This window comes from Phacochoerus africanus, chromosome 8, assembly GCF_016906955.1.
Source record: "Phacochoerus africanus isolate WHEZ1 chromosome 8, ROS_Pafr_v1, whole genome shotgun sequence".
NCBI lineage: Eukaryota > Metazoa > Chordata > Mammalia > Artiodactyla > Suidae > Phacochoerus > Phacochoerus africanus.
Window position 1 is genome coordinate 80,901,525 of NC_062551.1, and position 27,721 is coordinate 80,929,245.

Sequence of the window (27,721 nt, forward strand, 5' to 3'; positions counted from 1 at the left end):
CTGGAGCTGTAGCTGCAGGCCTAGGCCACAGCCACAGCAACACCAGATCCGAGCTACATCTGTAGCCTACACCACAGCTCATGGCAATGCCAGATCCTTAGCCCACTGAGCGAGGCCAGGGATTGAACCTATGTCCTCATGCATACTAGTCAGGATTGTTACCACTGAGCCACAATGGGAACTCCTATAACATCTCAAATTTTAGGAATATCTTTTTGTGTGTGTGTGTGTCTTTTTTGTCTTTTTCAGGGCCGCACGTGTGGCGTATGGAGGTTCCCAGGCTAGGGGTCAAATCGGAGCTGTTGCTGCCAGCCTACGCCATGGCCACAGCAATGCCAGATCCGATCTGCATCTGTGACCTACACCACAGCTCACCGCAACGCCAGATCGTTAACCCACTGAGGAAGGCCAGGGATTGAACCCAAAATCTCATGGTTCCTAGTTGGATTTGTTTCCACTGCACCATGACGGGAACTCCTTTATTCTTTTTCTTTCTTTCTTTTTTTTTTTTTTTGGTCTTTTTTGTCCTTTTAGGGTTGCACCCATGGCATGACAAATATCTTTATTTTCTTTGAGTGGAGTTGCTGCAGGAGTGAAATAAAATAGTGAGTCAAAAGTGCTGAGATGCTAGTTACTAAGAAGACGGAAATAACTGGAGAAGGGGACCACAGCAACAGTCTTACATTATTCGGTGTTGAGTGAGGCGGTCCATGGGTGGGGGGTGGGGGGTGGGGCAGGGGGAGGGAGATGAAGAGGAAAGGAATCCAAATGAAACAGGTATCTGCCAGCCTGATACTTGGACACCTTTTCCACCCTCCCTTCTCTCCACCCTAACAAAACTGCCTGCCTGTTCTCCCACCTCTGTGTTGATACCATCGTTAGGGCATTAACACTATGTATTTTCATTACTTTTGGACTCATCTCTCTTCTTGCTTAAAAACCAGTGGGATCCACAAAAAGCAGGACTGGGTTGGTATTTTTTCCCACATGACCTACCTACAAATTGGGGATTTTAGGATTTTAGGGATTCACTTTTCCTTTCCAAGGAGAAGAACTGATAACGGATGAAAAGAACTTATCACAGTGTGTGGAACAAGGAATCCCTTAGTAAGTCTAAGTATTCAGCTGCCTCTTTTTCTTTTCTTTCTTTTTTTTTTTTTTTTTTTTTTTTGCTATTTCTTGGGCCGCTCCCGCAGCATATGGAGGTTCCCAGGCTAGGGGTCTAATTGGAGCTGTAGCCACCGGCCTACGCCAGAGCCACAGCAACGCAGGATCCGAGCCGCGTCTGCAACCTACACCACAGCTCACGGCAACGCCGGATCGTTAACCCACTGAGCAAGGGCAGGGACTGAACCTGCAACCTCATGGTTCCTAGTCGGATTCGTTAACCACTGCGCCATGGCGGGACTCCGGGATGCAGAAATTCTGGGGCCAGGGATTGAACCTGTGCCACAGCAGCAACCCAAGCCATAGCAGTGACAACTCCATGTCCTTAACCCACTGAGCCACCAGGGAACTCCTTAGCTGCTATTATTAATTATTTTTAAGCACTAATTTTGTGCTGAGTACTCTGCTAGACCCTTCACACACTAAAGCAATAACCCCATGAGGCAGGAATCACTACCCTGTGTTAGAGGTGAGGAGCCTGAGGCTGAAGCAATAAGTCACTTGTCCAAGTCACATAGCTTTAAGTACTAGAGCCAGGATTTGAACCCAGGTCTGCATGTTGCTAGAGCCCTCGGGACAGAACTGGGAACCAAGCCTGTGGCTCAGATTTGTTCCATCCCTCCTCCCCTGCCTGGTTCCCCCAGCTGGTGACAGCCACTTGTCTTTTCTGATAGATCTTGGTTAGAGACTATTTTGCAGAAGATGAAGCTAAGATCCAGAGAAGGGAGGTAACTGCCCAAGATCCCAGGCTGGTCAGGGAAGTGCTAGGAGCAGAGGTCTGGGCTTCTGCCTCTCATCCTCATGCTGTGTTATTCTGGCCCCAGTTCTGGTTCAGAAAGATGGCCAACAACACGTTGAACTGCAGTACCAGGCGCTGTAGGTGCCCATCACTTATTTCATCTCCACGTCAACCTCGGAAGGTATCACCGGCCCCACTGTTCAGATGAGGACACCACCCTCTGCAGCAAAGAGTGTAAATAACCTTGTCCCCTGCGCAGGGCCTAGGATGCCTTTCTCAGCAGCCCCGGTGGAGAGGGGAACCTCCCCTATGCATACCCAGCGGGTGAGAATGTTGTGGTATTCAACAGATGCTATCGGAGCCCTGTGCCCTTACAGCTGCTGCCCAGACTGGCTTGGTAGGAATCAGGTGGAATAACCCAACTCACGGCTTGCTCATATCTAGCTATACCTGGAGCCTTCGTAAAAGGAATGTACACAGACACCTGTGCCAGGACAGGCTGCTTGACCTACATAGCATAAGCAGAAGCCAGGAGGCCACATGGCATGGCAGGAAGAACACTGGACTCAGAAGCCCTGGGTTCTAGCCCAGGCTCTGCTGATAACTCACTGAATAACCTCATCCAAGCCCCTTTCCCATCATTACACAGTCTTTGCTGTAAATGAAACTTCACAGGCAAGAACAATACATAAATCTGGTAAAAGCGGAGCTGCTTGGGGAAGGTCAGCAAGAGAGACCTTATTCTTTCCTCCTTTCTTTTTTAATATATTTTTTGTTTGTTTGTTTGGGAGTTACTCTTTCTATCTGGTGGATGATGCCCTGAAAGGCTAAGGGTTTAGTCAAGGTAACTCAGGAAGATGAAGGCCATGAGATCCTACATTAAATCGCAGAGACAGATTGCCCGTCTGCGTGTCCACACCTCTCCCTGGGCCTCTAATGAGGGCAGATGGCCATGCCCATCACGGCTTCCACATCCTTCACCAAGATCTACCTTCACAGCTGGAGGGGAGATGGAGATCCTGGTGGAGGGAGGAGTTGTGGCCTCCTTTAGACTTGGGGAGGTCCCCATGGTGCTCAGAGCTTGAGAAATCATAAAGCTCCAGGATCTACTTCTTGGAATGATTCTAGAGAAATAATCATGGGTAGGAGGAGCAAGGACTTAGTTCCATGGATGCTTTCCCAACCACAGGGGCGGATTAAATACATTATGGCCTGTGCATATAGTGACACAGTGCACTCATTTAGGTGACTTTGTATAAAAATAAGTAATGATATACAAAGATGGTCACAATGCTTTTTTTTTTTTTTTTCCACAGCCCCACCTGTGGCATATGGAAGTTCCTGGGCTAGGACTCAAATTGGAGCTGCAGCCGCTGGCCTACGCCATAGGCACAGCAATGTCAGATCTCAGCCATATCTGCGAGCTACACTGAAGCTTGTGGCAACGCCAGATCCTTAACCCAGGCCAGGGGTCAAACCTGCATCCTCATGGATACTAGTCAGGTCCTTAACCCACTGAGCCACAACGCAAACTCCTCACAATGCATTTTTATTTTTTTTAATTTTTCTTTGTCTTTTTGCCTTTTCTAGGGCCACTCCCACGGCATGTGGAGGTTCCCAGGCTAGGGGTTTACTTGGAGCTGTAGCCACTGGCCTACGCCAGAGCCACAGCAACATGGGATCTGAGCCACGTCTGCAACCTATACCACAGCTCATGGCAATGCCAGATCCTTAACCCACTGAGTGAGGCCAGGGATTAAACCCACAACCTCAAGGTTCCTAGTCAGATTCATAAACCACTGAGCCATGATGGGAACTCCACAATGCATTTTTAGTTAAAAAAAAAAAAAAGTCTGATTATTTTGATCTTGGTTTTATAAAGATATTTCTTTATATATAGAAAAATGACTAGAAAGATGCTAATACTTTGGGCCAAGAAATTAAGGATCTTCCTCCTGGTTTTTGGTAGCTCCCCATCCCCACTATTTTTTTTTCTTTTTTGCTGAACCTGCAGCATTCCCCACTTTCTTTTTTTCTTTTTAGGGCTGAACCTACGGCATATGCAAGTTCCCAGGCTAGGGAATCTAATCAGAGCTACAGCTGCCAGCCTACACCACAGCCAAAGCAACACCAGATCCAAGCGGCATCTGTGACCTACACCACAGCTTGCAGCAATGCCAGAAACTTAACCCACTGACCAAGGCCAGGAGTCAAATCCACATCCTCATGGATACCAGCTGAGTTTGTAACCCACTGAACCACAACTTTTAGTTTTAGGAATTTCTCCCCAACTTTTAGTTTTGGCTGCTCCGAGGCATATGGAGCTCCAGGACCAGGGATCAGATCTGAGCCGCAGCTGCAAACTAAGCCGCAGCTGCAGCAACGCTGGATACTTAACCCACTGTTCCAAGCTGTGGATTGAACCCATGCAGCAGTGCTCCCAAGATGCTGCCAATCCTGTTGCGCCACAGCAGGAGGTCCCTCTCCCAACTTTTTTTAAGTGATAAAATCACAGTGCTACACACACTATGTAAAAAAATTTCAGGAGTTCCCTGGTGGCTCAGCAGGTTATGGATCTAATGTTGTCACTGTTGTGGCTCTGATCACTGCTGTGGTGTGAGTTTGATGCCTGGCCCAGGAAATTCTACACATTGTGGGTGCAGCCCCCCAAAAATTCAAACAGAAATATTAGCTATTCCCCCATATGACCCTAATCTCCTCCTAAGGATAATTAATTTTTTTTCCTCTTCTACTTCTCCATATTTTCTAAGCTATTCGTAATGAACACATGTTACTTTTCCAAAATGTGAGGGAAACCAAAATTTTACAAAGGTGATCAAACACTGCCCTGAGGTACAGTGGGCCCAGCTGGGCCCTGACAGAGGGCTGGGGCTGGGACCGGACAGAGTCTGGAAGGCAGAGCCTGAGGAGTCCCCAACTCATGGGGAGTTAATTAGTCACTTGGCACCTGGGAATCCTTTTGTCCCCATTGTCCCAGTAGCCAGTGTGAGATCTGGAGCATCATGTGGTGCATACAAGAGGCCCTGGTATGGCCTTTCCTCCTCTATGTCCAACTAAATGTTTATAAAATACTGCTTGGTATTGCAGAAATAGGACCAAGGAGGACTTCCCCTTGTGGCTCAGCAGTAATGAACCCAACTAGTATCCATGAGGACATGGGTTCGATCCCTGGCCCCCCTCAGTGGGTTAAGGATCCGGCGTTGCTTTGAGCTGTGGTGTAGGTCGCAGACATGGCTCAGATCCGGCGTTGCTGTGGCTGTGGTGTAGGCCAGCGGCTACAGCCCTGATTCGACCCCTAGCCTAGGAACTTCCATATACCACAGGCGCGGCTCTAAAAAAAAGACAAAAAAAAAAAAAGAAATAGGACCAATGGAGCTGATTCCTAGCTCTGCCTCTGCCTAGCTGTGTGCCCTTAGGCAAGTAATTTAACCTCTCTGAACTTCTAATGCTCCTCTGATAACTAGAATACTAATATCTCCTTCACAGGGCTGGGTGAGTGTGAGGATGCATGACCGGCTCATGGAGGTGTTCAGTACATGGATTCTCCTTTCCATCTTCCTGCCCACGTCTGGTACCACCTAGCAGATGGGTTTCCGAGAGCAGCATCTTGGGGTCCCTTCACAAAGCTCCCCTTTGGTCGCCTTGTGGTCCACCCCGAGACTCCCATCACGCCTAGGCATAAACCACCCCAGTAAACACCCCTAGAGAGCAAGGCACCACGCCTTTCTGTGTGGCATGTCCTGGCAGCACTTATTCCCACTAGACCACCTCGTGCCACAAAGGAAGCATTGCTGCCTTGGACAAACCACCCTGGCCGCAGCTACTTACATTTTGGCTTCGTAGTCCTTCCATGCCTTCTCCAGCTGCTTCTTGGAATCCTGTAGTTCAAAAAGAACAATTTGCCCAAAGGGGCTCTTGGGGTGTGGAATCTACCTACAGCAAACCTTGCTGCCACTGGGGGACCCTGCGCTTGCTTGCTCCTGGGTGCTGCTCAGAGGCACACTCCAAGCAGTCCCTGCTCACAAAGCTCTGACTGCAAACCTGACCCCCCCCCCAAATAGTCTTAACCGACCCCATTTATCAGGGCTGAGGCTTCTCTCCCACCTGACTTCTTCCCACAGTTGTCAATAATCAGTCTGAATTGGTGGGCCCAGGCCTGGGGCACCGGGCGATATGGGGGGTCTGTCCTGAGTTTCCTCCCTCAGAAGATGGAGATCACCACGAGGAAGAAGAGGAGGATCAAGGTTAGAATCCTCCCCTAACTTTATCCCATTATTTTCTCCTGCCTGGTACTAGATCATCGTCTCAATAGGAAGGGTACAGGAGGAGGGACATACACACGGAGAGGCTAAGAAATCCACACAAGGCCACACAGCAAGCCAGAGAGACCTGGTTGATCCCTGGCCTAGTTTTTCTGGGCCTTATCTGGCTCAGAACAGCCAGACAAAAAAAGCTGCTGGTCTGGTTTGGGTGGTTCCCAGCCTGAGGCCCAGCTCCAGGTAAGGAGGGAAGCCTCTTGGGGAGGGCAGCTCCTCCCCTGGGCCTTCTGGGGCAGACTTCCCAGGGAGATACTCTGTCACTTTCTTTTTCTTTCTTTTCTTTTGTTTTTGTCTTTTTAGGGCCGCACTGCTGCATATGGAGGTTCCCAGGCTAGGAGTGGAGTCAGAGCTTAGCTGCTGGCCTATACCACAGCTCATGGCAACGCTGGATCCTTAACCCATTGAGCAAGGTCAGGGATCGAACCTACATCCTCATGGATGCTAGTCAGATTCACTTCCTCTGAGCCACAACAGGAACTCCCTGTCATTTTCTTTGAGCTCCAGTTTGCCTTGAGCCAGGGGGTGAACAGGTACAGAGAGAGCAGCAGAGCATGGGATCAGGAGTCCTGAATCTCACACTGGCCCCTCCACTGACTAGCTGTGTAAACTGGAAGCAGGTGACCAATTGCCCTGAGCCTCGATTTCCTCAAGTGCAAAATGGGGGTGACAGCACCTACAGAACACACCCCGTGGGTGGTGGTAAGACCACATGAGGGCCCTGGAAGACAGTAGGTCAGCCATCCTAGGCTCACCCCTGTACTCTCAAGGGTCAATAATGGATTGGCACACCCCCTCTGACAGCCTCACCTGGCCTCCATCCTCAGCCCAGTCCTGCCCCACCTAGGGTCTCCTGCCCACTCCTTTCTCGCCCCATCCCAACACCTCTGGGCATCCCCCCTGCTCCCCACGAGGAAACTCACCTGTCGCCCGTCCCTCAGCTGCCCCTTCAGCAGACTGTCCAGGGGGAAAGAGACAATGTTGTTCAGGTTCTGAACCTGGAAAAAGCAGAGACCCCCATACCCCACCTTAGGGGACCGTCTGTCCAGCCCCAAGGGGCTCAAGGCATAGAGGAGCATCGAAAGGCCAAGGACTGCACTGGGGTAAAGGAGTCGGGGAGAGAAAGACAAGAGGGTGGAAGAGTACCAGCGGGTGGAGGGGCCGGCCTCCTGAGAACGCGCTTCCCGTCCCCTGAGTAATCGGCCTCATCACCTCACTGCTCGCTCGCTCCATGGCATCAAGTCAGCCTGGATCTGTTCCTTTGCCAGGAGTTCCCTCCCCTCTCCCCTCTGACTCTCTGAAGTTCACCTGGAATGCCATCTGTTGTTTCTGTCCCTCAGCTCGATCCTCGACTCCCTTCATCACGTGGGGAGTCCTTTCACTGTGGTCACACGGGATGAACATGGGAGTCAGAGCTGACCAGAGGGCCCCATCCTTGGACTACTACGATTGGACAACAAATGGGCATGTGACCCAAGTCAGCCAATCAGGATCCTCCCTGGGACTTTTCGGCCAAAGTCATGGGAGAAAGAGTGTCTTTCTTCTGTAAGGTGTGAATCTGCCCACTGAGCAGAGACAGAAATGCTCTAAAAGAAAGAGAATGAGTCTAAAACCAGTTGCACACCTGGACTTCCCATTACAGGGGCCAATGGATTCTCTAATTTATTTATTTAGCCTTTTTTTTTTTGTCTTTTTGCCTTTTCTAGGGCCGCTTCCTGTGGCATATGGAGGTTCCCAGGCTAGGGGTCAAATTGGAGCTGTAGCCACCGGCCTACGCGACAGCCACAGCAACGTGGGATCTAAGCTGCATCTTTGACCTACACCATAGCTCAAGGCAACGCCAGATCCTTAATCCACTGAGTGAGGCCAGGGATCGAACCCGCAACCTCATGGTTTCTAGTCGGATTCGTTAACCACTGAGCTATGGCGGGAACTCCTATTTATTTTGCTTTTTAGGGGCACACTTGTGGCATATGGAGGTTCCCAGGCTAGGCAGCCACAGCAAAGCTGGACCTACACCATAGCTCATGGCAACGCCAGATCCCCAACCCACTAAGCGAGGCCAGGGATCAAACCTGCATCCTCATGGATACTAGCTGGATTCGATTCATTTCCACTGTGCCACAACAGGAACTTCTGAATTCTCTTTTTAAAGATTAACCTAGTTTGAGTTGAAGTTATGTCATTTGGCAACTCAAAACAGCTTAATATTTCAGCCCACCTTTCAAGGTTCAACTCAGGTCTCTACTCCTCCAGGAAGCCTTCCTGATTACTTCTTCCTGTGGCCTATGCCAATCCCCGCTTTTCTAAACCACGGCAGCACTAGGCCTCTGACCCAGGCCGCTCAGTCCTTGAGTTTGTGCCACACTGCTGGTCTTGTTTGGTGTCATCTCACAGGTCAGTGCCTGTCTCCCTGACTAGATTGTGGCTCTCTGAGGCAGAGCCTGACTCTTCTCTGTGTCACCAGCCCCACCACAGAGGAGACTCTCAGTAAACACTAGTTTGACTGAAACAAGGAGGAGAGGAGAAGTAAAGACAGAAGGCGTCACTGATTCAGCTGAAATCAAGTACCTGTGTGTCAAGGACAGGGTGCGAGGTAGTGACACACAGAGAGATAAAATGATGACAGATGGTAATATTAGCTGATGTTTAATAGGTGCTTACCCTAGGGCAGGCGCTTAGCTTGTGAAATCCTCATCACCACTCTGTAAAGTGGGGACCACTGTTACCCCATTTTACAGATGAGGCTCAGGCAGACCAAGTGACCCTGAGTGCCGAGGGTCATTATACCCAGTGAGCAGCAAAGCAGGGATGAAAGGCCTGAGTCTAAGCCCCAGGTCTCAGTGCCTGATCACTAAGCAAGCTGCCTTGCAGAGAAGACGTGGTCCCAAAAGCCAAAAGCTCTGGAGCCTGGAGGGAAAGAGGCTTTCCTGGGAGGTGGTAAGCCAGGCTTGTGCTCAGATGCTGGGTTCGTATCCAGCTCTGTGACCGCGGGTAAGTTGCTTTCATGTTCTCATTTCCTAGCCTGTACAGGGGGGAACAAGAGTAAAACCAACCCCACAGAGCTGTGCTCCAGGATGAAATGAGTTAAGACCCATGAAGTACTGAGACCTGCTGCACCCGGGGATGAGCATGTGTCATGGGGTGGCCTCAAGGTGGGTACTCAGAGGACAGGGAAGAGGCCATCTCAGGAAGGAACCTGAGGCCACTGGGCCACACGCAAGAGCTGAGAGGCATGCTGAGGTGAGGCAGGTTCTCGGATCTGAGGACAAAGCAGGTGCAGCTGGGAAAGCAGAGGACAAAGAGGGCTAAGGAGAGGGGGTGGTGCAAAGATGGGAACGGGAGCTGCCTTCCCTCCTCCCAGACCGCCTTCAGGGAGGCCTAGGAGGGCAGAGAGGTGGGGAGAGAGGGGAGAGGAGACGCTGGCAAGACGCCAGCAAGGAAGAAAGCAAATGGGAGGTCAGAACTGGAAAGGGACCTCAGGTCACTGTTTAGAGGTCAAGGGCAACCTGGAAGGCTTCTACCAACCCTCTCCCCATCAGGTTCTTAAGCCACTGACCAGATTTACCCTGAGCCTGGGCTGAGGGTGGGTAGGAGAGAAGGGCCTCACCAGGTTCTTGAAGAGCGCGGCTACCTCGCGGGTGAACACGGCCAAGTTCAGGAAGCCGGTGGACAGCTCGTGACTGTTTTGGGACAGGTGGCTGTTGCCCAAGGCCTCCACGGCCTCTCGGTACTGCTCCTCGTTCTCCACATGGCCTGTGGAGCAGGGAGGCACGGAGTGAGCTGGGAAAGGGGCTGCCTGGCCAGGCGGGGCCTCGAGCAGGCTCACTCACCGAGGCCGGAGCTGTGGATGGCCCGCACGGCCTTCTTTATCCTCTGCAGGATGGCCTGGTCTCCTTCCAGGATCTGGAAGCAAACGTAGACAGAGGCTCAGGGATGCTTAGCCAGGAGGGGTGCCTGACTCCATGACCCCACCCTCCAAACACACACATCGTTTCCTCCTAGGGACACCCTGCAGCCCCTACCAAACATAAACAGACCGCCCTCCTCCACCCAGACTGCGTGGGAAACCACAGATGAGTCACATCGCTCCAGGAGGCCCAGGCTTTTCACCTTATACCAGCCAAGTAAATGCAGTGATTCTAGGACATGTGGTGTCATGGGGTTATGCCAGGCTGGCTTTGAGTCCCGGCTCTGGCACTAACTGGTGTGTCAGTCTAGACAAATCTACTCACTTCTCTGAGCCCCGGGTGCCTCCTCTGCAAAAGGAAGATGACACTAGGGAGCGGCTGCGAGAATGAATGACTTCACAAACACATACAAAACGCTTAGCAAAATAATAGAGGAAAGAACTTGGACATCTCTATAGTCTCCAAAGACATGGGGGCGGGAGGGCACGTGTTCCCCAAGTCCCAGGCTCAATAAGCCACAGGAAGACAAGGAGGAAGAGGCCGGGATAACATCAGCGGTGAGATGAAGAGGGTAGAGAGGAGATACTCAAGCCCCACTGGAGAGAACTGATGGGATGGTATGAGGCAACCCCGAAGTCCAGGGGTTGCAGAACAAATAGCAGACTGTGGGGAAGTCAGAAGATGTGACGGTGAGAAGCAAGAGGGCTTAGCCGGGAAGGAAACCTCCAAGACACACTCCTCTTTCAGGGCTTTCAGTGAGGTACAGAGGCTGCCAACTTCATGAAACCCTTATGAAATGCACAGTTAAGTGGGAAATTACAGAATGCCAGGGCTACAAAGGGCTCACAGAGCCACAGATGAGGAAACGGAGGCCAAGAGAGTGGAGGGTTTTGCCCAGAGTCGGTGGTGGGGGAGCAGCAGAGCTGGGCTTCCAGGGGGGGCCCTAGTGTAATGCTCCATCCACACACCACGGCCCCACCCTGACTCCAGCCCCCCTCTTTTGTCCAGTGACTACAATGGGATCAAAATTTGACCACCAAGAGTTCCTGTCATGGCTCAGTGGTAACAAATCCGATTAGGATCCATGAGGACTGGAGTCTGATCCCTGGCTTCACTCAGTGGGTTAAGGATCTGGAGTTGCCGTGAGCTGTGGTGTAGGTCAAAGACGCAGCTTGGATCCCATGTTGCTGTGGCTGTGGCGTAGGCTGGCAGCTACAGCTCTGATTCAACCCCTAGCCTGGGAACTTCCATATGCCATAAAAGACACACATACCAAAAAATTATCTCCAAAGAGTTACTTCAGTGTGATAAGAGTTAGCAAACATATTTGGAATGGTATCTGCAACAATTCCCAAAGAAACTCACAGGAGGACAAGCACAGGGCAGATCTTGGAGGCACTATGGAGTGCTCTCAGAAGCCCTGTGGGAGGCCTCTGGAGCGAGAGGGGTCTGATTCTAAAGCCCAGTTCCGTTCCCCAGAAGCTGTGTAACTGGCCAAGTTGCCTCTTCTCTCTGAGCTCCCTGACTGGCTACCTGTAAAATGGGGGAATCAAGCCTACCTCTCAGGGTTGTTACAAGGATTGTGTGTATGAGAAGACACACACAAAGGGTTTAATCTGGTGCTAAGCACAGAGTGTATTCTCAATGTACAGTACCTCTCTGATCGTCAGCAGCCGCTGTTGCTGCTAGAAAGGTCCATCCAATTCTGGGTACTTTCTCCTCCAGGGAATTGAAACCTAACAGTCTCTTCCCTGGGTATGAACCAGAGATATTTTCATTGGTTTTTTTTTTTTTTTTAGGGCTGCACCCACAGCATATGGAAGTTCCCAGGCTAGGTGTCGAATCAGAGCTACAGCTGCCAGCCTACACCACAGCCGCAACAACTCAGGATCCAAGCCACGTCTGTGACCTACACCATAGCTCATGGCAATGCTGGATCCCCGACCCACTGAGCAAGGCCAGGGAACCTAAATCCTCATGGATACTAGTCGGATTCCTTTCCACTGTGCCACAACAGGAACTACCAAAATACTTTCAGGTTTGGGACCAGCGGAGGCCCATCCCAGGGATGAAGAAAGAAAGCTGAGGAATTAGGGACAGTGGGGAGAGGCGGCCATAACTGACTCAGCTAAAGAACTAAGATAATTCTACTGGAGAGAGAAAGACACGGGGAGGGAACACGGATATGTCTGCAGTTCCCAAGGACTCAGATGGGGAAACACGTGTTCACCAAAGCCCTTGGTTCCCACCTTGAAACTTGAAAAGGGAAAGATAAGAGGTGATTAATTTAAGGAGCTATGACTTTGCTCCAAAAGATAGTGCAGGTTAGAGATATAAATAAATTCCAAAGAGATTTAGAAAACTCCCTGGAAGGCAGATCTATGTGCCTAGCATACAGAAAGCTCTCCATAATTGTTTACCTAAATGAATGATGGTTTGCAATGTCCCAGAACATGAACCTGAGAGGTCTATGTCCATGCTTTAGATGCCCTTAGGTGGGGCAAGGTGGACACGTGGTCCAAGCTGTGCCAATGAGATTCTCTCTCCAGGGAATTTGAAACTGAGCTCTGGGAAGCTATCTGATTGATTGGAAATGGTTAAGCTGGAACGTCTTTCTCACCAAGTGCAAAGAGAGAAGAACAAAGCAGATGAGCAGAAAGAAGCAGATGAGACCCATGCTGCCATAGAAAGGCATAAGAAAGGAGCTGCCCTGGTTTCTGGAAGCTCCAGGTTCTTCACCCTTTTCTTTTTTTTTTTTTTTTTGTCTTTTTGCCATTTTCTTGGGCCGCTCTCGCAGCATATGGAGGTTCCCAGGCTAGGGGTTGAATCGGAGCTGTAGCCACCGGCCTACGCCAGAGCCACAGCAACGCTGGATCTGAGCCACGTCTGCAACCTACACCACAGCTCACGGCAACGCCGGATCCTTAACCCACTGAGCAAGGGCAGGGATGGAACCCGCAACCTCATGGCTCTTAGTCGGGTTCGTTAACCACTGTGCCACGAGGGGAACTCCAGTTCTTCACCCTTCAAGGCTTTCCACACCTCTTGTCCTTGGGCCTCCATGAAATACCCTTGAAACCACCAAATAAACTCCCTTAAACCAGTTTGAGAGGATCTCTCTTCCCTGCAGTATATCAGAGACTGCTGCTTGGCTCCCAATTCATTCTCTCTTTCTCCTTAGCAATTAGAACCCTGACTTTTCAGAGGGCCACTTGGCCACTCACAATAAAGACTACATTTCCCAGCCTACTTTGCAGCTAAATGTGGTCATGTGACTGAGTTCTGACCAATGGTATGTAATGGATATTTCATTTGTTAGCTTCTAGAAAATATTCTCAAAAGGAAAGGAGGGACCACATACTTATCATAAGAATGATCAAAAGACTGACAACACCAAATGCTGGTGAGGATTTGGAGCAACAGAAACTCTCATACTTAGCTGGTGGGAATGCAAAATGATGCAGCCACCCTGGAGTACAGTTTGGCAGTTTCCTATAAAACTAAACATACATTTACCAATTGCTCTCTTCGGTATTTACCCAAAGGAGCTGGAACTTATTTCCACACAAAAACTTAAACATGGATGTTTATATCACCTTATTCATAACTGCCAAAACTTGGAAGACAACAGGATATATATATATATATATATATATATATATATATATATATATATACATACATAAAGACACACACACACATATATATATAATGTTTTTTTTCCTTTTTTTAGGGCCACAGGTGAGGCATATGGAAGTTCCCAGGTCAGGGGTCGAATTGGAACTATAGCTGTCGAGTTCATAACCAGCTGTGCCACAATGGGAACTCCAAGAAAATGGAATATTACTAAGTGCTAAAAACAAATGAGCTATCAAGCCACAAAAGATATAGATGCATATCACTAAGTGAAAGAAGCCAATCTGAAAAGGCTATACACTGTATGATTTCAAGTATATGACATTCTGGAAAAGGCAAAACTATGGAAACTGTAAAAGACTCAGTGACTGTCAGGGGTTGGGGGAGAGAGGGGTGAAGAGGTGTAGCACAAAGGCTTTTTAGGCAGTGAAACTATTCTATATTATACTATGATAGCTGTACTTTTAGTATTGATTAAGAAATATGGAAAAACGGAGTTCCCTTTGTGGCTCAGTGGTTAATGAACCCGACCAGGAACCATGAGGATGCGGGTTCAACCCCTGGTCTCACTCAGTGGGTTAAGGATCTGGCATTGCTGTGAGCTGTGGTGTAGCTCACAGACGCGGCTCGGATTCTCTGTTGTTGTGGCTGGGGCGTAGGCTGGCAGCTGTAGCTCCGATTTGACCCCTAGCCTGGGAACTTCCATATGCCGCAGGTGCGGCCCTAAAAAGAAAAAAAAAATTTTAAAATATGGAAAAGAACAAAAAGTTGCCATGAATTCAAGAATACATTTAAAGTTTTCTGTGTCTTATTGATCATTAACAGCTGCATTCATATTCGGAATGTGGTCATACTAATTTGTGAGAATTTTGTTTTTTTGCCTAAGGTGCTTACTATAACTGTGGCTTCATAAGGCCGTAATAGTAACTCCAAGGACCTCCAGGGCCTGGGGCCCACAGCCTGGTATAAACAAGGGGGTTAGAGTCAACATTTTGAGTCCCAGGATCCATCTCTGCCACTTTCTGGCTGTGTGATCTCAGGCAACTTCCTTCACCTCTCTGAGCCTCACTGAATCATTAGCCAGATGAGAGTAAAAGCAATGACTGTCTCATCAGGATGCTGTGAGTCTTAAAGGGTGGGTGTCAAATTGCTTTCCAGACTGTAAAGTCCTGTACAAGTTTGAGGTTGTATGCTTTCCTTTGTTTTCATTTCCAATGAGACCTGGGGCAATAAACTCACAGTCATCTCAGCCTGTTTTTTTTTTTTTTTTTTGGCAGTGTGTAAAATGAGGAGGTAATGTTAAATTTTCTCCAATATTCTGTGATTTAGTCTCTCAAAGGACAACATCATGGTCCAAAACAAAGATAGAAAATGTGACCTCCTGTGCCAACTGTAGTTCGATAGAGGATACCTGAAAAGCTGCCTTAACAATATGATGAAATAAAACCAGAATCAGTGAGGAAAATGCTGTGATTGATTAATGATGGCTCCAATGGTCATGGGATGTCACAAAAGTGGTGCCTATGCCGTGTTATAATAGTTCAAAGGAGTGAATATCTAAGGGTGAAATTTAATCTGCAGCTCCCAAGGCCTTAGCTTTAGCAGCTCTGCCCGCGTGGCTGAGTCGTCATGGTTACCACAGCTGACTTTGAGAAATCACCGGAATGAAGAATGGTTCCCATTGATGAATCCTGACCCAAGAAGGGGACATGTAGAAGGCCCCTCCAAGCAGGGCAGCTGGGCATGGCCCTGGTGCTGCCATCTGCGGTCTTTTGCCTGCAGAGAGCCAGAGCACAGTGTATGTGCGTGTGCGTGTGTATGTGCATGTGCGTGTGTATGTGCATGTCTGGGGGTGGGGTAGGGGGCACAAAGGGCAATATCACCAGCTGTAATCCAGGCTTTGTCCAGGGCCAGCCAGGCAAGGCTGTCCAAAGGACTTTGGTTGGTTTTCCACGTTCAGACATGTCCCCAACACTCTCAGTTTTGCCTATCTTTGCCCAACTTAGCTTTGGGAGAAATCTAAATGGCTATCACTACTAATCCAACGTCTTTTGCCTGAATTACACTTTACCACCCAAAGTCCCTGCATACTCCATGCTCACTCTCTCCTGGGGTCACTTAATCCTCCTTAGGAACTTCATCCTCTGAGCTGAACTCTGTCTCCCTAACATGCACCTCTTGGTCCTGGGAATCCTCTTCAGAGCCAGCTTCAACCGAATCTATTTTCTCTCCAGCAGGAAAGCCCTTGGAGTGTTTGCAGTTGGGGCCCTGCCACCGCTGTCAACCTCGTTTTCTTTGGGAAGGTCCCCCTCCATCCACCCCCCTTCCTGTGAGAGGATGTTGAGTGGATATGGTAGAGATGGTTGAGCTGTGACTCAGGCTCAGAGGCAGATCCAGTCCCAGGATCAAAGAAGTGGTGTCCTTTAACTTCTGTGGGGCAGCTTAATGGTATGGAAAGAACACTGGCCCTGGATTTGGCCAGACCTGGGTTTAAATTATGGCTCTGCCACTGTTCAGCATTATGTGATCTGGTCATGTTCCTTTTCCCAACAGCTTCATCTATAAAATGCAGATGGTGATGTCTACCTAAAAGGGTGACTGGGAGGGTGACGAGTAAGAGCCTGGCACAGGGTGCTTACTTACTCAGGCACTCAGGACATGTCACATCTTGCACTCTGTGACTGCCCAGTGGCAGGTTTCACTGTGGTTGAGGGAGGTATCTTTAATTAGCTCAAGGAAACTTGAGAAATTTCTAAACCAAATTCAGCTTAACTTTGAAATGGAGAATGTTATTAGCTATAAGATAATAGTGTTCTAAGCACTTTATCTATGTGAGTTCATTTAATCTCCCTAATAACCCTATGCAGTAGAAATTATTATCCTCATTTCATGAACGGGGATACTGAAGCACAGAGAGGTCATATGGCAAATACCTAAATGGAGCTAGAATTCAAAACCAGGTAGTTTGGGACCAGCCTCATACTTTCAGTAATGATGATTTACTGCCTCTCTGGAGGGTAGAATTAGATGGTGAACCCCAAACTTTATTATGTATCAGGATCACCCAGAGGGCTTGTTAAGACACAAATCACCTGGCCCCACCTTCAGATTTTCTGATTCGGCTGAAGAATTTGCATTTCTAACAAGTTCCCAAGTGATGCTGATGCTGCTGACCCCACTTTGAGAATCACTGACTGTTGGGGAAATGGATCCATCCAAGTCCAGAGGCTGATTTTTGTTTTCTCTAACCTATCCAGTCATAGGCATGAGGAATGAGGGCTGATCTCATACACAGGCAGAAAACAAGCCACAGTAAAAAATCATACTCATATTTTCCAAATGCCTCGAGCCTTGGCACATGCTGTTATGACTGCAACCTCATATAAGCCTCACAGTAACTCTGTGAGTTAGGGAGGGTCAAAGAAACTTTGACATTAAAAAGGGGTCCTTCTGGGAGTTCCCATCGTGGCTCAGTGGTTAACGAACCCTACTAGTAACCATGAGGTGTGGGTTCAATCCCTGGCCTCACTCAGTCAGTGGGTTAAGGATCCGGTGTTGCTGTGAGCTTTGGTATAGATCGCAGACTCGGCTCGGATCTCGAATTGCTGTGGCTGTTGTGTAGGCCAGCAGCTACAGCCTCGATTTGACCCCTAGCCTGGGAACCTCCATATGCTACAGGTGCGGCCCTAAAAAGACGAAAGACAAATAAATAAATAAAATTTTAAAAAAAGGGGTCCTTCTGGAGTTCCCACCATGGTGCAGTAGAGTAGTTAAAAACCCAACTCCAAGGAAAAAAAAAAAGTAAAAACCCAACTCCAGCAGCTCGGGTTGCTGCAGAGGTGCAGGTTCCATCCCTGGCCCAGTGCTGTGGGTTAAAGGATCCAGTGTTGCTAAAGCTGCAGCTCAAATTCAATCCCTGGCCCAGGAACTTCCATGTGGATGTGGCCATAAAAAAGTGGGGGGATCCTTCTATTAGGTGCCAGAACTCTGGCTCCTTTGATCTCTGATATCCACGAGAGGATTAAATTACATGTACATGTTAAATGTGAAAAATAAAATATTTTAATGAACAAATCATTATACTTCAAACATTTAATGAAATGACATAAAATGCAACCCCCCCTCCAAACCCTGGGGCTTTTCATTTCTTTATTTTTTTTGTCTTTTTAGGGCCGCACCTGAGGCATATGGAGGTTCCCAGGCTAGGGGTCTAATCAGAGCTGTTGCTCCCGGCCTACACCACAGCCATAGCAACACCAGATCCAAGCCTCGTCTGCGACATACACCACAGCTCACCGCAACGCCAGATCTTTAACCCACTGAGCGAGACGAGGGATCAAACCTTCAACCTCACGGTTCCTAGTCAGATTTGTTTCCTCTGCGCCACGACGGGAATTCCATGGGGCTTTTCATTTCTAGTTCCAACTACCAATTTATTTACAGAAAGTACAGAAGATGGAGAAACTCGTTAAAACTACACCTGGGGAACAGTGTAGCACAGTCAGACTGTGTGAAATGACAGAATGAGCCACTGGTTTCTTTAACAAGTGGACCACAAAAACAAAAACCAAAACCAAAAATGATGGAGGGAAATCTTAGGAGCCTGGAAACACCAACAACAAATGGCAATGCCTGGCTTCCTTGAATCCTGCTTTTTATTTTTTTTTAATTTTTATTTTTTAATTTTTATTTTTTTGTCTTTTTGCTATTTCTTGGGCCGCTCTCGCGGCATATGGAGGTTCCCAGGCTAGGTGTCTAATTGGAGCTGTAGCCTCCAGCCTACGCCAGAGCCACAGCAACGCGGGATCCGAGCCGCGTCTGCAACCTACACCACAGCTCACGGCAACGCCGGATCGTTAACCCACTGAGCAAGGGCAGGGACCGAACCCACAACCTCATGGTTCCTAGTCGGATTCGTTAACCACTGCGCCACGATGGGAACTCCAAATCCTGCTTTTTAAATAATATACTGTAAAAGAAGTCAGGATACTTCTGAGACAATTTGAAATGTGAAAACTGGATAACTGACGATTTGGGGATTATTATTAACGTTCTGGGGAACGAGAGTGGTATCCCATTTTAATTTTGTAAGCAAAAAAAGAAGTCCTTACTGTTTAGAGATACATATTGAAATAATTAAGGATGAAATGATATGATGTTTAGAATTTGCTTCAAAGTAAGATGAGAGTTGGGGAAGCAGCTTGGGATGTGGGCAGAGCAGGACTGGGTTATGAGCGAATGGAGGTTCATCATTTTGTTCTGTTTTCTGTGAATATTCCAAATTCTCCATAATAAGAAAAAAATGAATGCTAATAGATGAAAACATAAAATTGGTCAAATAATAAATAGCAAAGCTCGGTGAGTCTACTTTTGTGTGTGTTTGAAAACTTCTACAACATGAAGTCAATAAAAGAAGACAGGGGGTTCTTATGTTCAGAAAAGTTGGCAACCACTGTACTAAGTTACCTAAAAAACACCTTGACATCTTAGTATATTGAGTGGGCCCCTTTTAACAGACAGCTGTCTGGGCACAGCTTCCAACAAGGGGAACGGGCAGGAAGAATGGGGTTTGGAGAGGTCAGGCTGAGGGAGGCCAGGGCGCCTGGGGCCCAGGACCAAAGGTGGGCAAAGGCCAGTGAGAGGGTCCTTGAGAGGCAGGCAGGAAGCGGTGAAGGCTGACCTGCTGTCTAAAGGAAGCCGGGCAAGCTCCGTGGCCTAATTACAGAGAGGGCACAGTAAAAAGAGCACAGGATGTAGAGAGAGGAGACCTGGGTTCTATTCCGGGTCCAATTCTGAGCAAGTCCCCAGTGTCTCTGGGCCTCAGGGTCCGCATCTACAAAATGGGAACGATAGTCACTACCACTCCAGCCACCTCCCAGTGGGCATCAAATTTAAAAACCAGCTAAATTTGTAGCCCTTGCTGCACTATTTACGTGGGTGAGAAAAACCCACCTGCCCAACCAGCAAATCCAGAGAAAGGCAGGGAGCCCCAGGAGGCCCATCATGGGTGGTCAGCCAGGAGGGGAAAGGTGGGGACTGGGAAGTGTTTGCTAGCATCCCACCTCTAGGCAATCCCAGCTCAGCTTGACTCCCTGAACAGCATCTACTCCGGAAACAAACCTCCAAGCCTGCCCTCTCCACCCATTGGGGCGGAGGGAGGGACTGGCACTCATCCACACACAGAGTGCCCCGCTGTACCCTAGGCCCTGCACAGGTGCTGGGGAGAGAGGGAGGTCAGGCTCAGGACCTGTCCTCGAAGCGCTCACGGCACAGTGGGGAAGACAGCATAGACGTGGATGTGCTTGCCAAGGGCTGAGGAAGCTGGTGCAAGGCTGGAGCAGAAGGGAGAAGCCTGTGAGAGGCACAGGCAAGGAGCACCCATCCCACCCTGGGATGATGCGATGCCTCACCAGGGCCTTGAAAAATAAGGAGACACTGGTGGAGCAAAGCAGAACAGGAAAGGTGACTCTAAGAGGGGACAGGCACCTCGGCGCCTTGACATAACCAGTAAGTGGTAGAGCCAGGGTGTCAGGCTCGAGAGTCCATATTTGTAGCCCAAAGCTCTAGGTTTTATCCCATGAGTAATGGGGAGCTCCGGCAGGATTCTCGACAGGAGAGGGGTGACTCGATAAGTTCTCATAGTAGGAAGATTGACTCTGGGGCTCATTTGCAAATCCATGCTCAAGCAGGAGAAAAGGGGTGCAGCCTGGAACCCTAGGCTCAAAAGGGTGACTGAGGAGCACAGCACGGCCTGGCCCAAAGCAGATCACTGAAAGGACATACTCAGATTCCAAGCTCCCAGAATGATCTACTTATGTGAATCCAACCACCATCCCACTTACTGAGTGCTTGCTTTCTTTTTGTGATCTTTATTCCTGTGAGGTAGTTATTATCCTCGCCATTTTACAGATGGGGAAACGCAGGCTGGGGGCAGTCAGGCAACTGGCTCAGGGTCACGCAAGTAGCTCTAGGAAGTATAGAGCCCTCTGCCTTCAGAGCCTTCTCTCACTATCACACCTCTCTGAGCTCTTCTCTTAAGTATCACACCTCTCTCACTCTCACACATCCCTGTAGGGACTGCTGTGAAGATTGAATTAGATCATATTTTTTCTAACGGTGGATGTCAGGCACCTTCAGAGGCAAGGCAGGAGTTCCTGTTGTGGCTCAGCAGTAATGACACCGATGAGTATCCATGAGGATGCAGGTTTGATCCCTGGCCTCGCTCAGTGGGTTAAGGATCTGGCGTTGCCGCGAGCTGTGGTGTAGGTCGCAGATGCGACTCGGATCTGGTGTTGCTGTGGCTGTGGCGTAGGCTGGCAGCTGTAGCTCCAATTTGACCCCTAGCCTGGGAACTTCCAAATGCCACAGGTGTGCCCCCTTAAAAAAACAACAACAACAAAAAAGAAGAAGCAATGCAGAAACATTTTGAGAGAAGGGAGGGGAGGCACGGAATTTGCGGCCTCTGCCATCAGCCCCTCTGTATCCTTTTGAGCAATTCCTTCCTCCGTCTGTACCTCAGTCTCCCCACCTGTACAGTTTAGCACTGACGGACATGACCTTTCCAGGTCAAAGCTCCAGGACTCAGAGTTGAGGTTAATCATAACCTGCAGGGCTGCCCCAACCTCAGCCACCAGCAAGAGCAAAAGTCTACAAATGGTTTTCACGTGGATAAGCCCCCACCCCCAGCACTCAGGAGTCCAGGCTGGGACAGTCAGGAGGAGGGGCTGCATTGCCAGGCCTGCAGCCAGGAACTGGGGCCAGGCCCCAGTCAGCACCAGCCCCTGGTATGGCCTTGCACAGTCTCCTTCCCTCCCTGGGCTGATTCCTTGTCTGGGATGAGGGTTTGGGCGGTGACGTGGAAGGCTCCTGCCAGCTCTGACATTTATTATTTCAGGATCCCTCAATCTCTCACTGTTTTCCTTCCTGAGCTGCTGGAGCCCGTCGCTGGCCATGTGCCCCCTCGCTCGGGCCCCTGAAGCTGTCTCCCCAGCCCAGGAACCTGGCCAGCCTTGTCAGCTCAGCCTCGCCAGCTACCCCTTGTGGGGTGGTGGGAATCAGGGAGGAAGAGGGGTTGCAGGAAGGGAGCTGCACCTTCCGTGCACCGAGGCCTCCACCAACCCCAAGTTTCCTGGCTGGGATTTTCCTCGGGAGACTGCTCAGCGGCGATGAGCTCAGAGAGCAAAAACTCTGCAGGAAGATCGCTGAAGATTCCCATCTGACCCCTGGCCCCAAGCCCTGAATTCCACCCAACCCTGGGGAGAACCCGGCCGGCCCTCGTGGACACAGTGGCCGAAAGTCCCATGCCTCCCATGCTCAGAGTTCCCTTGTTGGCCTGGATGAATCCCTGCCCCCACCCGACAGTCACCATGAATCCCTTAAACCCCAGTGCTCCCCATCTCTGCAATTTCCTCAGTGTACCAGGCTGTTTCCAGCTGCCAGACGTCTGCCTAGAGAGCTCTTTCCCCATACTGCCTAGTAAACACTCCATCCTTCCCGACTTGGCTTAGAGGCCAGCCCCTCTCCACCACAGAAGGACTGACTTTTTGCCACCCACTCCCACTATAGGCTTCTTTACCACATGTCTGACTTTCCATGCGCGAATAGGCTAAAAAGGACAGGGACTGGCTCATTTGACTTTATATCCACAGCACCCAGTACAGGGCCTGGCATGTGAGCAGCAGTCAACATTTGTGGAATGAATGAACGAATGCATGAGTAAGTGAATGAATAGATATCAGCAAGGCCTATGGGAAGACAAAAAAGGCAACAGGGATTAAGAACTCAGGGAGGACATCATACTGTTCTGAGGTCCAAATTCTGGTTCTCTCCTCTTAGCTGTGTGACCAGGGGCAGGTGACTTATTTTTCCTGAGTCTCCATTTCCCCAGCAGTCAAATGGGGTAGTAATAGCACTTCTCTCATTGGACTGAATGCGACTGGTATTTAAGCACTTAGCTCAATGCCAGGCACACAGGGAGGACTGCATGAGAGCCGTCCTGTCCAGCAGACATCTTCTCTGTATTCCCAGGTCCTGAGACACATCCCCAGGCTGCCAGGGGAATCACCTAGGGTGCCCAAAAAAAAGTTAATAAGGATGCCAGAGCCTCACCTTAGATCTGCTAAGTCAGAGTCCCTGGAAAGGAAGGTGGGGTTGGGGGGCGAGGCAATCCCATGTGCTTTGAACTGCCCAGGTCCAGATCCTGGCTCTACCACTTACTGCTTGCTGAGTTGCTGGATTTAGCAAAAATAAATACAGGACATGCAGTTATATTTGAATGTCTGATAACCAATGAATAATTTTTTATTATAAGTAGGTCCTAAATATTGCATGTGCATCCTGTATGTTCTTTGGCAATCCTATTCACGGAACTATTTCATTTCTCTGTGCTTTCGTTTCCTGATGGGGATTACACAAGTTAATACATATATGGGAAATGCTTACGACACTGCCTGGTGTGTTTGCTATTCCTATAGCTTTTAAAGCAACCCAGATGACACAGAAGGCCCTTGAAAACATTATGCTAACTGAAAAAAGCCCAACACAAAAGGCACATATTGTCGGATTCCATTGACATGAAATGTCCGGAATAGGCAAATCCACAGAGACAGAAAGTTGCCAGAGGCTGAGGGAGTGAGAGTGGGGAGTGACTTCTAACAAGCACAGTATTTCTTTCTGGGGTGATGGAAATGTTCTAGAATTAGACAGTGGTAGTGATTGCACCACTGTGAATAAAGACCACTGAACTTTAAAACAGTTAAAATGGTATATTTTATGGAGTTCCCTTGTGGTACAGTGGGTTAAGGATCTGACATTGTCACTGCAGCAGCTCGGGTCACTGCTATGACAGGAGTTCAATACCTGGCCCAGGAACTTCCACATGCTATGGGTGTGGCCAAAAAAAAAAAGTGTGTTTTAAGTTATATGAATTTTACCTTTATTCTTAAAAAAAAAAATCTATCTAAAAGCAACCTAGTGGATTGTAATACATAGCTAGGACTAAGAACGGGGTAGGCTCTCAACAAACGTTTGATGAAGAAATGAATGGCTGGGAGAGAGTAAAGGGCAGGGCTGAGGGGAGAGCTTGCCTTGCCCAGAACTAGGCTCAACTATTCACTCCTGGACACCCGCAAAGTACACAAGATTTCTTACTTTGCTCTGGTGCCAGGACCGCAGAATTTTAGTGCTCACTCTTCACAACGATCTCCCCTTTTTCTCTGTGGTTCCTGATCTATTTCATCATCTCATGGGCAGGTGTACTTGTGTTTTTAGTAAAAAGGAATTTAAAAAAATTAAGTATCTGGGCGTTCCCGTTGTGGCTCAGCGGAAACGAATCTGACTGGCATCCATGAGGATGCAGGTTCGATCCCTGGTCTTGCTCAGTGGGTTAAGGACCCGGCATTGCCATGAGCTGTGGTGTAGGTTACAGACGTGGCTCGGATCCCGCAATGCTGTGGCTGTGGTGTAGGCTGGCAGTTATGGCTCTGATTGGACCCCTAGCCTGGGAACCCCCACATGCCGTGTGCACAGCCCTAAAAAGACCAAAAAAAAAAAAAAATTAAGTATCTGTTATGTGCTAGGTGCCTGTTAGATATTTTAAGTGTAATCCCCTCAAACAACCCTATCCTGATTTACAGATGGGGAAAGTGAGGTTCAGAGGTCGGGTCATGTGCCCCAGGTCACACAACCAATAGGAATTCAAACTCCCGTTTGCCTGGCTACAGTTACTGGCCTCTCCATAGATCTCAGCCACACCCCTATATGCTGTGGGCTGTCAATCATCTTTTCACGGGCGTGAGTCCTTCTTCCCAGATGGGGGCCTTGTCTTGTCATCTCTATGCCCTCAGAACCTACCATCTCGCCTTTGTACATAGCGTGTGTTCAGTAAACAGAGTTTCATGGATTACTAACTGTAAGTGAGCATGCAATAGCTCACCATAGTGGTTTTCACCCTGACTGCTCATCAGAGTTGCTGGGGGAACTTCTAACTGTTTCCTTGGCCAGGCCTCACCCCTGGGAGGTTCTGATTCAGTAGGTCTAGCTGGAGCCTGCAGCATCTGAAGTTCTTCAAAGCTCAGTTAAAGTCAGAACCCAGCCCAGTTGGAAAACCTTTAGCAGCTGTTCCCAGCTTGGCTTCCTGTATCCGCCACAATGAGGCCCAAACCCAAATGCTCAGGACAAAGGGGGCCTAGGGCCCTGCCCCAGAGCTGGGAACTCACTGTGCCTCCATGGGCCTCACTGTGTCATGTGCTTGGGCTCAAGCCCTTGACCCATCAAAAGGACCTTCGAGCAAAGATGGCTGAGGACTCTATTACCAAATCACCTTTGGGGAAAGCATTTTCCTTCTGCTCTGATCCAAAGCTCCAGTTTCTGTCCCCAAATCTGCCTGTGTTATCTTGGAGGCCAGAAACAGCTGAACACCAGGCAAGGAAGTTGAGCACCAAAAACTGAAATATGGGGAGGAGAGGAGACTTTGCAGGACTGGGCTTGAGGCTGCCACCCCAGGTGGACCCTGTGCTCTTGTGCAGAGGCAGCCTGGTGTGAGAAGAGGTTGGGCTCAGACTGAACTGGTCCTAAATCCACCCTGGAAAACCCTCTTGGCCCAGGTTCCTGGCTCCCGTGCCATGTCTCCATTCCCTTTCTCAGGAAAACTTCTCATTTGCCTCCTCCCCAAATCAGTCCAGGCTGGTGTGAAGGGGAAAAAAAGCACTAAATGTGTTTTTTGAAGGTCATCAGTGACCTCCACGTTGCCAATGTCAGCAGTCCTGTCTCGGTCATTTCCTTATTTGGCCTCTGGACATCTAGGCAGCACCTCACCAAGCTGAGCATCGCTCCTTGTCAACGCTCCTCTTCTGGCTTCTGAGGCACTGTACTCTTTGAATTGCCTTCCTTCCCCACTGGCAGTTCCTTCTGTCTCCTCTATTAACTATTCTTCCCATCCCAATCTCTCAGTCCTGGAGCTCCCCAGAGCTTGGGCCCAGCCCCTCTTCACTCCTCTCCTTGGGTGATCTTATCAACTCCTACAGCCTTAAACACCAGCTAACGCAATGTTCATGAACCACCATGAGCATCTCCTGGGGTGCTGGTTAAGATGCAGAATCCCAGACACCCTCCCATAGTCTGGCAAATCTGCCAAGGACATTTGCCATTTTTTGCCAGACTGGTACCCGAACCTCCTTCCTACATCTACTTGCTGCACAAGTCTTGGCAGAGCCTGCCTCCTACAGAAGCTGACAAGACCAAATTCTTGCTTTTCCAGACTCCCTTGCAGCTAGAGTGCAGGTATACGAACTAGGCTTGGCCAATCAGAGGCATTCACTGCAGACTTTGAATCAGGAGCAGAGAAAGTGGAAGATCATTCTTACACTGATGGCAACAGATGTGAAGATGCCCAGCCCCAGGACAGTGGCAGCACAAGCTGTGGCATTTAGTTTGTGGCATCAGTGGCCTCGCCAGACTGGCTCAGTGGAATGATTCTGGCTGAGATCCCACCTGCTGCCTCACCCCAGTTCTCCAGCTTCCCAGAAATCCTGTGAACTACTGAATAGTCCTTCAATGAACTCCTTTCTGTCTAAATCAGCCCAGGTTAGTTTTTGCGACTTGCAATAAGAAGTCTAAGTAAGAAATAGCTACTGAATTGGACTCTCTGGGAACAATGCCAGGTGATTCTTACACAGATGCAAGTTTGAAACCCACTATCTTAATGGTGACAATGCTTAAAAGTGTATCTCCAACCCTCTCCTTAGACCTTCAGACTCACATATCTAAATGTCTTCTTGGCCTCTCCACTTAAAAACATATCAGATGTAAAAACAGGATTCTTGACTTTCCTCCAAACCTGTTCCTCTCCCAGACTTCCCCTTCCTAGGAAGGGGCAATGATACTCTTCTGTTAGGAATTTGGGGAACCATTCTTGGCCACCCCCACATGCACTCCATCAACAAATCTTGACGTTAACTACTTATAAAACACTTCTAGAATCTGCCCACATCTCCACCAATTACAGCCGCATCCACACCACCATCACGATCACCTGCCATGAACAACTTCCAGGGACAACTGCCAACAGCCTCCTTGGGTCCTCTCCTACTGCCTCCAATCTAGTCTCCACATAGCTGCTGATACAATCTTTCTAAAACTGGAGTTTCCTGGTGGCCTAGCAGTTAAGGATCCAGTGTTGTCACTGCTGTGGTACCAGTTCAGTCCCTGGCCTGGGAATTTCCACTTGTTGCAGGTATGGCCAAATTAATTAATTAATTAATTAAAATAAACTGGATCATGTTGCTTGCCTGCAAAATAAATAAAATCCAAACTTGCCACCTGGGCCTACAAACCTGACCATGATCTAGCCCGTGCCTACCTTCCTAAACTCCTCTGGGGTTGCTTGCCCACCGCCTCAGAGCTCTGCTTCTGCAGCTCTGGCCTCCTTTCAGTGTCGCCAATACTTGTGCTTCTTCACTGACTCGGGGCCTTTGCCTAAGATATTCCCTCCAACCAAAGCACACTTGTACCATTACTCTCTAGTCATGCTCCTTTTAGTTTTCTTTTTGATTTGTCATTCAACCAACATTTCCTGAGGACCCCCACTCTGGTGCTATGGTAAATACTAGGATTATAAGGATGATATAGATTCTATTCTCATGGAAGTCAAAATCTAGTGAGAAATCAGATTTTAATAAGGTAATTATACAGTTAAATGTAAAATTTATCTAGGATGATGTGTGCTGCAAAGGAGAGAGACACTGGGCTATGGGGGAGAAGTGAGCTGGAGTAAATGTGGAGAGACAAGTTAGGAGCAGTGTTCCAGGGAAGAGGTGACAGTGACGTGGACTCGATAGCGACATAGAGAAGTAGGTGGAAGGCAGAGATGCTTAGAAGGTAGCACTGATGACCCTTGGTGATGAAGTGTGCATGCGGAGCTGCGAGGCTTCAGG

At 49.0% G+C, this 27,721-nt stretch overlaps 1 protein-coding gene across 4 annotated transcripts in view; it reads right to left on the bottom strand.

Annotated features, from left to right (window-relative positions):
* The window catches only part of ASAP3 (ArfGAP with SH3 domain, ankyrin repeat and PH domain 3), a 50,338-nt gene that overhangs the window by 17,066 nt on the left and 5,551 nt on the right, over positions 1-27,721 (bottom strand). For all 4 annotated transcript variants that reach the window (XM_047792439.1, XM_047792441.1, XM_047792440.1 and 1 more), the window contains exons 2-5: positions 10,077-10,149; positions 9,854-9,999; positions 7,167-7,241; positions 5,756-5,805 (exon numbers count right to left, since the gene is read on the bottom strand). In XM_047792439.1, coding sequence (XP_047648395.1) covers positions 5,756-5,805; positions 7,167-7,241; positions 9,854-9,999; positions 10,077-10,149 — 344 coding nt within the window. The remainder of the gene's footprint in view (positions 1-5,755; positions 5,806-7,166; positions 7,242-9,853; positions 10,000-10,076; positions 10,150-27,721) is intronic.